Genomic DNA, 13,482 nt, shown 5'->3' with positions numbered 1-13,482 from the left:
TAGCGGTTTTAATCAGAAAGAGGGAAAACAAAAGCTTTTAATTCTAATTGCCGCCTAATCTCTTTAATAACCTGTATCCCAGTTAAAAAGATAAGTATTAAAATTTAAATAAACTTTTTTACTCATCTCTATCTATTAATAAACCAAATCAAATAAATAGTGTTTATATTACTATTTGGGGGCGGTCACACCACGCGTCATATTATTATTATTATTATTATTATTATTATTATTATTATTATTATTATTATTATTATTATTATTATTATTATTATTATTATTAGGGTAAATTACTTTTTGAGTCCAAAGATTAATCTTATTCTAAATATCAAATATATGTATTCATTTTTCTTTTATTTTGTATCGTGGGTATTATATAAAAAGATTCTAATATATCACTATACATATAATTTATAAACAACGATTGTGTTAGTAACAATACTATTTTAGTTTCCATCCTTCTACTATATGTTATAACTAGTAATAAGACCCGCGTGCTTTGCGGCACGGGTACCTCGCAAATATTGAATGGATTAATCCAAGCATTATGTGATGTGTTAACGATATGGAAACGCACGTTTTGAAGTATCTGATTGAACTCAATCTATCCTATAGTTGCATTACGATTGAATCAAACGCAATAGAGTATTACTAAACCTGGAAATAGAGTACTAAAAACTCGGAAATAAGGTATAGGAAAACCCAAAAATAGGTTATTTTAATACTCGGTTTCTTAAGAACCGAAAGTGAACCCTACCCGGAACCGTGCACATTGGGTATAGTTTTTTGGTTAAATAACCGGAACTAGAACCCGTTCCAACCCTTAAAACGTGAAACCGAAACTGGTTATTAAAATTACCCAGTTTGTGCTCCTCTATGTGTCACTGGCCACAACGAATGTCTATATGAGCACAAAACAATGGTTTTAGACTATTAATCTAGAGTTAATTGCCATTTTAGTCCATGTGGTTTGGGTCATTTTGCCAGTTTAGTCCAAAGGTTTCATTTTTAACATCTGGATCCAAAAAGGTTTCGTCGTTGCCATTTTGGTCCAACTAACTTAACCCCATCCAATGAACTCTGTTACTCAGGGGGTAATTTTGTCATTTCATATTTTTTTTAAAATTTCACTTTATTTTTATGATTGTTAAAACCATTTCTTTGTTATAATATATAACATATGATTATATACATACAAAGCTATCCCTGATACACTCACCTCCACCTCCGGATTCCCTCTCCACCACCGCCTCCCTCTCCACCACCGCCTGGTCACTATGCCACACACTGCCACCCATCTCCAGCTCCGATTGGCTTTGATACTTGTAGGTTGCAACAGATTCTATGGGCCGATTGGGTTAAACACCTACGGCTAGGGTTCCACCACCACCGTTGACGGTGGTTCGTGTTTCCGGCAATAAACTTAGGGTTCCAGTGAGTTTGCACTGTGCTTTTTTCAGCGACTGGGGTTGTTCTGTGAGTTTCGAGAAACGATCTAGCCAGTGGTAACAAACTAAGAACCCTAAGGCTCTGATTGTTTTCCGACGACTAAGGGAATCCAAGAGCATCGGTGGTTTGATTTTGGGTCTGATTTTGATATTTGGTTTGAATTTGGGTTTGATTTTGATTTAGGTGAACCGTTCAACGGTGGTCTAAGATGTTGGTGAATGGTGGTGTTATGAGATGGTGGTTAACGATGGGTGAACGGTGGTGTTATGAGATGGTGTCAGATCGGACGCCGAAAGGGTTCGTCGGAGTTCCCAAAGTGGTAAGCAGTGATGGTTTTTCATCAAGAATGATAAGAATGATGGGTTTTTTCATCCAACCTGAGGAAGACGATGTGTTGGATGTAAGATATTCAACAGGATTTGGCTCGTCGATGAAAAGGGGTTTCACTAGAAGGGGGATGGGGCGATGGTTTCAGGCGGCGGTTGGAGTGGGTGGTGGTGGCGGTGTGGGGTGGGTTCTTATTGTTGGATCTGAGCAACCATCAACATCTACATCTTCTAGTTTTTTCGGTGGGCCAACGGTTGTGGATGGTGGTGGTTTGTCTTGTAATACAACGAAATGGGTGACCGAAAAATCTATGTGACCTGGGTTTGGAGGGTATCACAGGGAAGAAGATTTAGTGGAAGATGAGGCTGAGTTGAGGGTTTTTGTTAAATTTGTTTGATTGTTTTAAATAAATTAAAAAGGAAATGACAAAATTGCCCCCTGAGTAACAGAGTTCATTGGATGGGGTTAAGTCAGTTGGACCAAAATGGCAACAACGAAACCTTTTTGGATCCAGATGTTAAAAATGAAACCTTTGAACTAAACTGGCAAAATGGCCCAAACCACAGGGACTAAAATGGCAATCAACTCATTAATCTATGTTACATAACATGTAGGGATAAATTCGGTACCAGAACCAAAAGTACTAAATTCAAGGTCATGGATGTCCCATTATGGTCAATTAGGATTAATGGTAGTCGATTAGAATCATTGGTGGTGGATTAGTCAATGGTAACCAATTAAGATAAACTTGGTCAACCACAATCAATGTTGGTTAAAATGATATTCTAGTGGTACATTATTATCAAACACAGTGGCTTATAGTCATATGCGGGTGTATATGACCCATTGTGACTTCTTTATGGAGTGTTATTGACTTATAATGGATCCATTACAACCTATCATGCTGATATATCATGATTATAAATAACAGTCAACTAAAAATATTGATGTTAATTTAAGGCAAATGATGGTGAATTAGGGCGTTTGATGTTCTATTATCACCAATAAAGGTAAATCAAGGTCATAGATGGCCAATTGTGGTCAATTATGATTAATGTTTATGGTTATTGATGATGGAATAGAGTTGGTGGTGACCAGTTAAGGTCAATTAAGTAAAATTTGGTCAACCATAATCAATGTTGGTTAAAATGACAGGCAACAGTGGTAAATTATTATCAAACATAGTAACTCGTAGTCATATACGAGTGTATATAGGGTATACATTTTGAACTCAATACCTGGGACCGAACCAGAATCGGTCATACTCGATTAATGCCCGAAACCGGACAAGAACCAAAACCGATTATACTCGGCTATACCTGATACATGATTCTAATATTTATCCTTTAAATTTATGTTAGTGCATTTATTTTAGTTTTTTTTACATTATACAATGCGTATTTATCAATAACAATATTAATTATTATAATAAACAAAAAGTCGAAAAAATAAGGTAATCCAAACGCAATAGAGTATTACTAAACTTGGAAATAGAGTACTAAAAACTCCGAAATAAGGTATTGAAAAACCCAAAAATAGGGTATTTTAATACTCGGTTTCTTAAGAACCGAAAGCGAAACCTACCCGGAACCGTGCACATAGGATATAGTTTTTTTGATTAAATAAACGGAACTAGAACCCGTTCCAACCATTAAAACGTGAAACTAGGGGTGCAAACGAGCCAAGCCGAGCCCGAGCTCGACCAGACTCGAGCTCGAGCTAGATTAACTTATGAGAGCTCGGGCTCGAGCTCATCTTGTTGGTATTTTCTTAAGCTCGAGCTCGGCTTGTTTATTATCTATAAATTAATATATTAAATAAAAATAATATAAATAGACTTTTTAGGCTCGCGAGCTCGATAAATGAAGCTCGAGCTCGTTTACTAAAGAAGCTTATTCTTAGGTTCGAGGTCGGCTTGTAAACAAGTTTAAATAAGCTCGGCTCGACTCGGCTCGTTTACACTATGGCTCGTAAGGTTCGACAAGCCTAACGAACTTCACATGTGAGGCTCGAGCTCGAGCTCGATAAACAAACGAGCTTTATTTTAGGCTCAAGCTCGGCTCGGGCTTGATAAGGCTCGGCTCGTTTTGAGCTTTTTCTGGAGCCGATCTCGAGTAGCTCGCGAGCCGCTCGGCTCGTTTGCATCCCTAGTTTCAAACTAATTCAAATCTTCATCGGTTTAAATTTAACCTTTTATTGATATATATATACTTAAATTTAGTTTGTAAAATATAATTTATATCTATCATACATTAAAATAAAATATTTTCTGATAGGTTTTGTAATTAGTTTGAAACTAATTTATCTTCCCTCCTTCCCAAACTAATTCCCGCACAATCCTTCCGCCCAATATTTGGATTTCCCACACACCAACACCAGAGCTTAACTTCCCTTTCCCTAACCTAATTTGTTCACTTCTCCCCAGGACCCCAGCGATTATCTGTGTTTTGCCTCCATGGCATCAGTTCTAGGAAGCAACCATGAAGGAGATTCCAGAGCCTGAAAGACATGTATTCTTCACTATTGCTACTGGTTTTATACTATATTCATTGTTCCTTGTTTTTAATTTGATTCATATAACATTATTTAGAGGACTTTGTTGATGATGTACATAAATTTCTTGGTTACCAACAACATGCCCACCAAGTGTTCGATGATTTGCTTACCACTAGGGCCTTGATTTGTTTGTTTGTAATCCTAAAACACTGATGATTCATGAATGTTTATTCTGATTTTCAAATTGCTACTCGAACTTTGTGTGTTTTTAATAATCTTATCTTACTGTTTTTGTTTATTCCTAATTGTAGTTGTCTTGTGGTACGCTTTCAATGCTTTCAGTTTGTCTACATAGAACTATAGGCACTGATTTTTGTTCTTTTAGGGTTGTGGAAGAAGGTTGTGAGGTTTTTTTTTTTTTTTTTTTTTTTTTTTTTCAAATAGTCATCTTGTAAAAAGACTTTTTTTTTTTTTTTTTTGTAGTACTGGTGTGCTGAGTTGTTCCATAAAGCAAATCAAAATCGCCGGTGATCCAAGGGATACCAAGCACGACTAGAGGATCGCAACTTCAACTCCTTCAATTTTAGGTCAGTAATTGTTAAAATTTAAAAAAATTATGTTCAAATGGTCAACAATGTGTGATTGTGGGTATATGTGCAACAATCATGATGTATTTCTGTGATTTTTACCGGTTTGAATTGAAACTTCGTTGTTGTTTTGTTTATCAGTGTGTGTGTGTGTGCATGTGCAATAATCAAGTTAGTCGATCATAAATGCCTTTTGTTTGTTCATGAATTATTCACTGAATTTTATAACACCTAGTGCCGGCCAATTATAAATTTAGGTTGTGCTATATGACCCATATCAGTTGTTCAAATATTTGCTCGTTGGTTCATTTGCTTCAGAACACCAAAAGCTACTTGAGTCATATGAACCAAATGAATAAACAAACAGATCTGACCAAATCCAATCATCTCTATTTTTCAACTAAAAAACCATATTATAGAAATGCTAAGATCAAAGGTGCTGTAGTGATAAACTCCTCCATTTGTCCCAAAGGTCAGAAGTTTGACCCTATTCCACATGTTTTATATTAAATTTGGAATTTGTTTTTTTTTTTTTTCTGAGCAAATACAGACAACCTGAAAGTACTGGTCCAATATGGAATTACAAATTACAACACCAGCTTGAAAAACAAACATAATTAAATCAATATCAGCAGCTCTGCATATCTTAACTCCTGGTTTCCATGTAACTGACTTCCATATCGATCAGCACATCCACTAATAGATTTAGTTCACCTACCATAATGTTAGCATGATATTAAGCAATTTAGGTTTATTCTTACAAAGTTTGGCTTCATTCCTCTGTTTGTACTCAGTTATATGTTTTTGTATAATATGTAATACTTACAAAGTTTGTTATTTTTCACTTTGAATAGTAATGGACAGATCATGGATGTACCTTGCACCAAGATCAAGTCAAACTTTTGTTAATGGGGTGCACACGTTCTTGAATTTTGCATTTGAGAGAGCTTGTGTCAATGGGGGGAAAATAAAATGTCCATGTACAAAGTGTCTAAATATGAAATATCAGAGTAGACAAACTGTTCTGGATCACCTCATATGTTCAGGGTTCCGGGTTCCGGCCTGAATACTTGAATTGGGTATATCATGGGGAAGGCGCAACTGTTGCATCGAGGAGCACAACCCATAATGATGACGAAGAGATACTTCGCCATGAAATGCATGAAATGTTGGATGATATATTTGAAACAGAAGGTTGAAGTGGAGTGGGGATACATGAGAATGCTTGGAATAATAGTCAAGAGACGAACAATAGAAGAAGCAAATTTGATGACCTTGTTAAGGAAGCCGAAGAAAATGTGTACCCGAATTGCAAATACAGCAAGTTATCTTGTGTGGTGCATTTGTACCAAATAAAATGTCTCGGTGGATGGAGTAACACATCCTTCTCTATGTTATTAGAATTTTTAAAGGATTTGTTACCTAAAGGAAATTTGTTACCTAAAACAACACCACAAGTGAAAAAATTAATGGCCGACATCGGATTAGGATATGAAAAAATACATGCATGTCCTAATGGTTGCATGTTGTTTTGGAATGACAAGGAGAAAGATGAAGTGTGTTCTTTTTGTGGATCTTCTAGATGGAAAGTTCATGAAGCTAATCCAGAACACGAAGTAAATCCTCCCAAGAGGAAGGCTTTAAAAATATTACGATGGTTTCCCTTAAAGCCTAGACTTCAAAGATTGTTTACGTCATCAAAGACGTCTAACCTTATGAAGTGGCATCATCTAGAGCGTGTAAAAGATGGAAAATTGCGGCATCCAGCAGATGCATTAGCTTGGAAAGATTTTGATGAAAAGTTTCCTGAATTCGCTACTGATCCTCGCAATGTTCGTCTAGCTCTGGCAACTGACGGCTTCAACCCATTTAGGACAATGAATTCGGTAAATAGTATTTGGCCAGTTTTTCTTATTCCATACAACTTACCACCATGGTTGGTTATGAAGCAGCCAAATTTTATTCTTTCTTTAATCATCCCGGGTCCTAAAAGTCCTGGAAACAAGATAGACGTGTATATGCAACCTTTGATTAAGGAATTGAAGGAGTTATGGGAGGATGGAGTTAATACATTTGATGCCTCAACGAAACAATACTTCATGTTGAAGGCTTCTATTATTTCTACCATATCAGACTTTCCAGGTTATGCCAATCTATCTGGGTGGAGCACTAAAGGAGAACTTGCATGTCCCGTATGTGGTTTTGGTACTGAATCCAAATGGCTAACTCATGGAAGAAAGTTTTGTTACATGTGTCATAGGAGGTGGCTTCCATCTGACCATAGTTGGCGTTCAGATATTAGATCGTTTGTTGGACGCCACGAATTCAGAGTTGCTCCTATTCCTCTTTCTGGAGAGGAGGTTCTACAACAAGTAGGCGACATAGAATTTCTTGTCGACAATGATGTTCGTAGTCCATGGAAAAAGAAAAGTATTTTTTTTATGTTGCCATATTGGGAGCATCTGCTGTTGCGTCACAATCTTGATGTGATGCACATTGAAAAGAATGTTTGTGACAACATAGTGGGGACTTTATTAGGACAAGAAGGAAAGTCGAAAGATAACTATAAAACAAGACTTGACTTACAAGAAATGGGTATAAGAAAAGAATTGCATCCAAAGAAGCGGCCTAGAAGTAGTATCACTTTCATGCCAAAAGCTTGCTATCAAATGACTCGAGGTGAAAAGGCTCAATTTTTAACAACCCTTAAGTCAATCAAGCCTCCTGATGAATTTTCATCCAATATCTCTCAATGTGTACACTTAAATGAGGGCAAGCTAATTGGGATGAAAAGTTATGACTGTCACATGTTGATGCAAGAGTATTTGCCGATTGCATTACGTGGAAGTTTGCCGGATCATGTAAGCTCGGTTATAATCGAGTTATGCGAATTTTTAAAGACCATTTGCTACAAGGACTTATCTGAAGTTGATCTACATTTTCTCGAGTCTAAAGTTCATCTCACTTTATGCAAACTAGAGAAGATATTTCCTCCATCATTCTTTACTATAATGGTTCACTTGGTGATCCATCTAACGAGAGAGGTTAGGCTTGGAGGTCCTGTCGCATTTCGGTGGATGTACCCTGTTGAAAGGTAAATAATGTTTTTATTAATGTTATCCATTATCTGCTACATTCCTATATATTTAAAGTGTATCGGGGGGGGGGGGGGGGGATAGGCCCAACTGGCTATTGGCTACAAAATTTATAACCTGATTTTACAAGCTAAGCTCCATATAAATTTCAAGTTTCATCAAACAATTCAGGTAGAAGTTCAGTACAACTCGTTTGATTTTGTATGATAATTGGAGTTGGGTTTGTGTATATTGAATGATTTGTGGATGGTTACATTTGAGTATATTGATATTCTGATTTATATGTTGAAAATGATTGCATTGAAGTGCACATAAGTTGGTCGATCATATGCCAAAATGAATTTTTGCTGTTTTTTAATGATCTCTTCCAACTTAGGCTGAGTCGATTCAATTCAGATTGTTCGAACCAAACCGGTTCCATACCCTATCCTACCCGGTTCTTATTGGGTAGGATTTTCCATCCAAAAACTAGTTATGAACCTGGCCCAGTTCCTCTTCCTTGCGTATGGTGTATTTGGTACTCAATACACTATGTATGGCATAACAAACGCAAAACAGTTGTTCATGCATTTTCTAACTACTTACAGATCTAAACCAAGTGTCTTTTGTAACTATACAAGCTAGGCCTATTGTATGACATTAAGTCAAGTAAAAACAACACTTAAACTATAACATGTCCTAAAACTAGTTTATTTTATTTCTAAATGATCAATGACTTAGAAGTATGACATGTACAGGGACCTTCTAAAACTTAAGTCATACGTTCATAATCGAGCTCATCCCGAAGGATCAATTGCTGAAGGCTATTTAGCTGAGGAAAGTATAACATTTTGCTCTAGATATCTATCCAAAGTAGAAACTGTTTTTACTAGAGCAGTTAGGAACGATGATGAGGGTCACCAAAATCACATCGAAGAATCCAACAATCTTTGCCCTGGTCGTGCCTTAGGTCGTAAATTGGATTTGGGAGTACCTATTCGCAAAAGAAGGAGATCTTCAAATTCAGACATTGATGAGAAGTCTCTCACTCAAGCACATCGCTATGTATTATTCAATGTTGAGTCAGTTACACCTTTTCGAGAGTAAGATAATTTGTGTTTGCTATTAGTTACTCTTGCTCTTCATTCATCTATCACAAAAATATATAGTAATATCAATTTTCTTTTAAGGGAACACAAACGGATAGTCAAGGGACAATACGGTTCTCGTCGGATACCAGATTATGAAATGAACAAGATTCATGGCCAACAGTTTGCTGACTGGTTCAAGAAAAGGGTAATTCAAAATAAATACTATGAATACCTTATAATTTATTGTTTCGGATCTTAGTAAATGACTATTAACAACTCTGTTGTAGGTTGCACGTTTGGAAGAGCAAGGTGATGAAGTAACTGAAGATTTAAAATGGCTTGCTCGTGGTCCGCTTAGAAGTGTGAATCGATACTCTGGATACCTTGTTAAGGGTTATCGTTTTCATACAAAAAGTCGAGAGAAGTCACTAAAAACCCAAAACAGTGGTGTTGTTGTTACTGTAGAAGGTGAAAATTATGCTAGTAGTCGAGATAGAAGGCCTGTTCAAGGCGTGGTTAACTACTATGGTAAATTGAATGACATTATTGAGTTAAACTACTCAGGTCAAATACGAGTAGTTTTATTCAAATGTGAATGGGTTGATATCAATAGGGGCTACAAGATAGATAATGGTGTAACATTGGTAAATTTCTCATACAAGGCACATACAGGGGCTAGTTTAACTGATGATCCATTTGTATTGGCAGCACAAGTTGATAAGGTGTTCTATGTCACAGATCCCAAGCATAAAGACTGGGAGGTTGTCAGATTTGTAAAAGTAAGAGATGTATTTGACATGGGAGTTCTTGATGATTGCACATTTAATGTGCCTAATTTGCATAGGATTGGGGATGATGGTGAAGATGGCATTGACATTACACCTGATATGGAACATGAAGTAGATGTTGAAGAAAACGGCGATGAGTCTTTTTTTTTAATTAGTTACAAATATTATGTTGTAAACCTTTGATGTAACTTTGTTTTCGGAATTTAGTATTATGTGGTGAGTATGTTGACTTTAGGATGTTAACCTATGAGGTCGACTTTCTGATTTAGTTCACTTAGAATGCTAACTTTCTGTTTGAATATGATACTACTAGATATGGTACAGTTGACCATAGTTAGATCAGTTGACTTTCTAACCTATCATATACTATATACTGACCATAATTATACACTGAACTGGTTTTTAATTCTTAATGCTATTGGTTTTTTAGGTTAGTGAACTTATAGTTGCAATTAAGGGAGAAAAGGAGGTACTTGTGCATGGTGGGATGATGAAACCCACAAAAATTCTTGTGGATATATCGGAGTCAGTGGCTGGAGTTGTGTTTGTGGATGGTGAGTTCCTCTGCCCCTATGAGTTTCTTTGAATTTGATTTATGTGTTTAATAGGAAACTTAGAGGGTGAGTCAAGGTTTTGATTAATGGGTTTGATATGAAACTTAGAGGGCGAGTCAAGGTTATGATTAACGGGTTTAATATGAAACTTAGTGGGTGAGTCAAGGTTATGATTAACGGGTTTGATATGATCTATTTAGGTATACAGATGCATGCATGCCTGCCTGAACCATTAGTGGTGCTTAATGTCATTTGGGCTCAACCGCAACCTGTTTCAGCACTATATGAGGCGTCCAAAAAAGATGAGAAGCAGGTTGATATACGTTACTGGTGAGATGGTAAATCTCTCTCTCATCATTTATTAAATGGCCGTCAAAATATGTGAATCGGGTTGGATTAGGTGTCAGATCATGATCATGCTCTGTTAATGTTTGAATGTAAACGGGTTTAAGTCAGAATGGGTCAATTTAAAAAAGGCATCATTTTGCCATTTGGTCAAATTGGATCTCAGACTTTCACATTCGGTGAGCATGCAACTATAACTCGTATTTTTTAGCCCTGATTGTTTTTTAGGGGAAGGTGGGTTTGGATCAGTGTATAGAGGGCATCCGACCCTCGTATTCTTGGCACTGAAGATTATATGCAAACTCCGGGGGTATGTGTGACAGTGAACAAATTGAGAAATTTTGTTATCTGAATTTTCATTTAATAATGTGAATCTGATAACTAACATTATAATTGCAGGTGAGTAGCGGGAGGTTGTCGGTTGGTATGACGTCGAAAACTTTACGGCTTCCAAAACAGGGTGAGATGCTTCTGTCTGTCCATGGTTCGCCGCTTGGTGTTTCATTTATTTTACTTATCTTTTTCGTCAGTACAGATAATTTCTGCTATGCTGTATTGCTTCACACTCCTGCAAAATGTTATTTGGTTTGTGTTTTGAGATACACTTTTCAGTTAATGTAAGATTATTAACCATCATTTGATAATTCATCTGCAGAGACAGAGGAAGAATGAGTTGTTGGCTGCAGGTTATATCTTTTTAAAGCCTCAAAAGGTTTATTTAGGGTCGCTTCTAAAGATACTGCTATAATAATATTCATGGTATTAAAAATGTATGTTGCGTGTTGTTTTTTTATGCTTGAGCTTTTCGCTTCAATTTATCATGCTATTTGCTTGCTTTTCATTACACCTGGCAAACGGGTCGGGTCATGGGTCAAAACGGGTTCGGGTCAAAATGGGTCAATTAAAAAGGGGTTGTTTTGGTTCGGGTCAAAACGGGTTCGGGTCGAAATGGGTTCGGGTCAGAACGGGTTTTGGGTCGGAGCAAGTTTCAGGTCGGGTTGGTTACAAATGTTTTTTTAAAGAGATTGTACATCAAGGGGCAATTTTGATAGGATTTGGGAACTGAAATCTATTTACACAGATATCATGTCATCTTTTTTGTTACAGTTGGTTCGTGTAGTGGTTTATTTGGTTCACCCTTTATTTGTCCAGTTAAATGATATACCGAACACCGCTCAAACAGCAGTTAATTTGGATTTGAATTCCGTAGGTGGGCATGAAACTAACAATCGTGCTTCTACACTTTATTCGTCTAGAAGACGAACTGAACTTCTTCGGCGGTCTTTATTGTCTTCCATTGATTCACAGGCTAGTAGTAGTGGAGGGCAAAACCGTAATCTTTTCTCTAGAATTCCACCACATGTGAATGCTTCAGCTTCACACGAAACTGGAATCCCGATTGTAAATACTATCACGGGTCATCATCATCATCGGGCAAGAACCTTAAATAGACAGGTTAATGGTGCTTTTGGTTTCCCGTATCTATCATCAACAACATTTTCTGGTGGAAGTGAAAGGAGAGGCAGACTTGTAGCAGAGGTATGTTTAATGATTTACAAAGTTATATAAATTATGATTTTATCTTTTTGTTATGCTGAAAACATGTGGTCTTTCTTCGATGCAGATGCACAACGTTTTGGATCGTATACGCAGGGGAGAGGGTCTGCGATTCGAGGATGTTATGCTTCTAAATCAATTTGTCTTTTATGGCTTGGTTGATATTCATGATCGGCACAGGGATATGCGGCTCGATATTGATAACATGTCTTATGAGGTAATGAAAATAACATTCTTTGTTCATTTTATTTATAATGATGCAATTATGAATAGAGATAATATAAATTTTAATATCTGTTCAGGAGCTGTAGCCGTTGGAAGAGCGGATTGGAAACGTGAATACTGGATTGACCGAAGAAAACATTTATAAACATTTGAAACAGAAAACATACGCGAGTGTAGCGGGTGAGACAGATGCCAAACCTTGCTGCATATGTCAGGTGCGCGTATATTTCTTTTATTTGTATCTTGGCGAAAATGTTAGTTTGGTTTGTGTTGGTGTAAACTTTGATGGTTTAACAGGAAGAATACAAGAATGGAGATGATTTGGGAGCACTAGGTTGCGGGCATGAGTTCCACACGGGTTGCATCAAACAATGGCTGCTTTAGAAGAACGCATGTCCGGTCTGCAAGTCCGCGGCTTCAAAATGAGAGATTTAAGAGGAGGTTTTTGTTGAAGATAACAATTACTTCATCATACTGGATTGGATCAAGAATCATGAAGGTGGAGTTGGTAATGTTTATTCAGGCAAATAGTATTCTTCAAATATGAAGTATATTGGTATTCTTTTAATGCCAGTTATTTATGACTAAATAGTTATTAATGACTAAATAGTTAAGAGTTTGTTTACATATCTAGACTGGATTTTATTCTCTAGGAATATAGAAGTTTTCATAATTATCTTTTGTCACTCTTGATTTTGTTCCATTTTTTAGGCTAATCGCTGTGGCGTGGCGCCCTCCACGTAGGCTGTCAAAGGCGCCAAACACTGCCCTATCCATAGGCTATTTAATTTGCCCAACCCAAAGAGTCATTGAAGTAGCTGTTTGGGTCCAAAAAAATGGCGACACCGTTATTGAGCCGTTAGTCAGATTGTGTTGTAATATTAAAATGCAATAAGTAAATATTTGTGTTAATAGATTCATTCACATTGTTAGTATATAATAAATCAACGTAACCCGTCCATCGGACGGGTATTAAACTAGTTGATTAT

At 36.8% G+C, this 13,482-nt stretch overlaps 1 protein-coding gene and 1 pseudogene across 2 annotated transcripts; both read left to right on the top strand.

The window, feature by feature from the left end:
* Window positions 1-4,079: 4,079 nt before the first annotated feature.
* On the top strand, window positions 4,080-10,113 carry LOC110932006. 2 transcript variants are annotated; one of them, XM_035987484.1, is made up of 6 exons: window positions 4,080-4,286; window positions 4,756-4,859; window positions 5,714-7,953; window positions 8,692-9,036; window positions 9,124-9,229; window positions 9,312-10,113. In XM_035987484.1, the coding sequence occupies exons 3-6, from the start codon at window positions 6,251-6,253 to the stop codon at window positions 9,993-9,995; spliced, it is 2,838 nt and encodes a 945-aa protein (XP_035843377.1). In that variant the 5' UTR covers window positions 4,080-4,286; window positions 4,756-4,859; window positions 5,714-6,250; the 3' UTR covers window positions 9,996-10,113. The 2 variants fall into 2 exon arrangements, with proteins under 2 accessions (XP_035843377.1, XP_035843378.1); XM_035987485.1 differs by lacking the exon at window positions 4,756-4,859.
* Window positions 10,114-10,302: 189 nt separating this feature from the next.
* Window positions 10,303-13,082, top strand: LOC110889811 (annotated as a pseudogene).
* Window positions 13,083-13,482: the final 400 nt, after the last annotated feature.

The sequence above is a fragment of the Helianthus annuus genome, chromosome 3 (genome assembly GCF_002127325.2).
Source record: "Helianthus annuus cultivar XRQ/B chromosome 3, HanXRQr2.0-SUNRISE, whole genome shotgun sequence".
Taxonomy (NCBI): Eukaryota; Viridiplantae; Streptophyta; class Magnoliopsida; order Asterales; family Asteraceae; genus Helianthus; species Helianthus annuus.
This window is presented reverse-complemented; position numbering and strand designations above follow the sequence as displayed.

Bases quoted from the DNA above. Each gene is read 5' to 3' on its own strand.
- LOC110932006 (XM_035987485.1), top strand. From the start codon at position 6,251: ATGTTATTAGAATTTTTAAAGGATTTGTTACCTAAAGGAAATTTGTTA. The intron at 7,954-8,691 runs GTAAATAATGTT...TGACATGTACAG, and splicing joins TGGATGTACCCTGTTGAAAG to GGACCTTCTAAAACTTAAGT. The intron at 9,230-9,311 runs GTAATTCAAAAT...ACTCTGTTGTAG, and splicing joins CTGACTGGTTCAAGAAAAGG to GTTGCACGTTTGGAAGAGCA.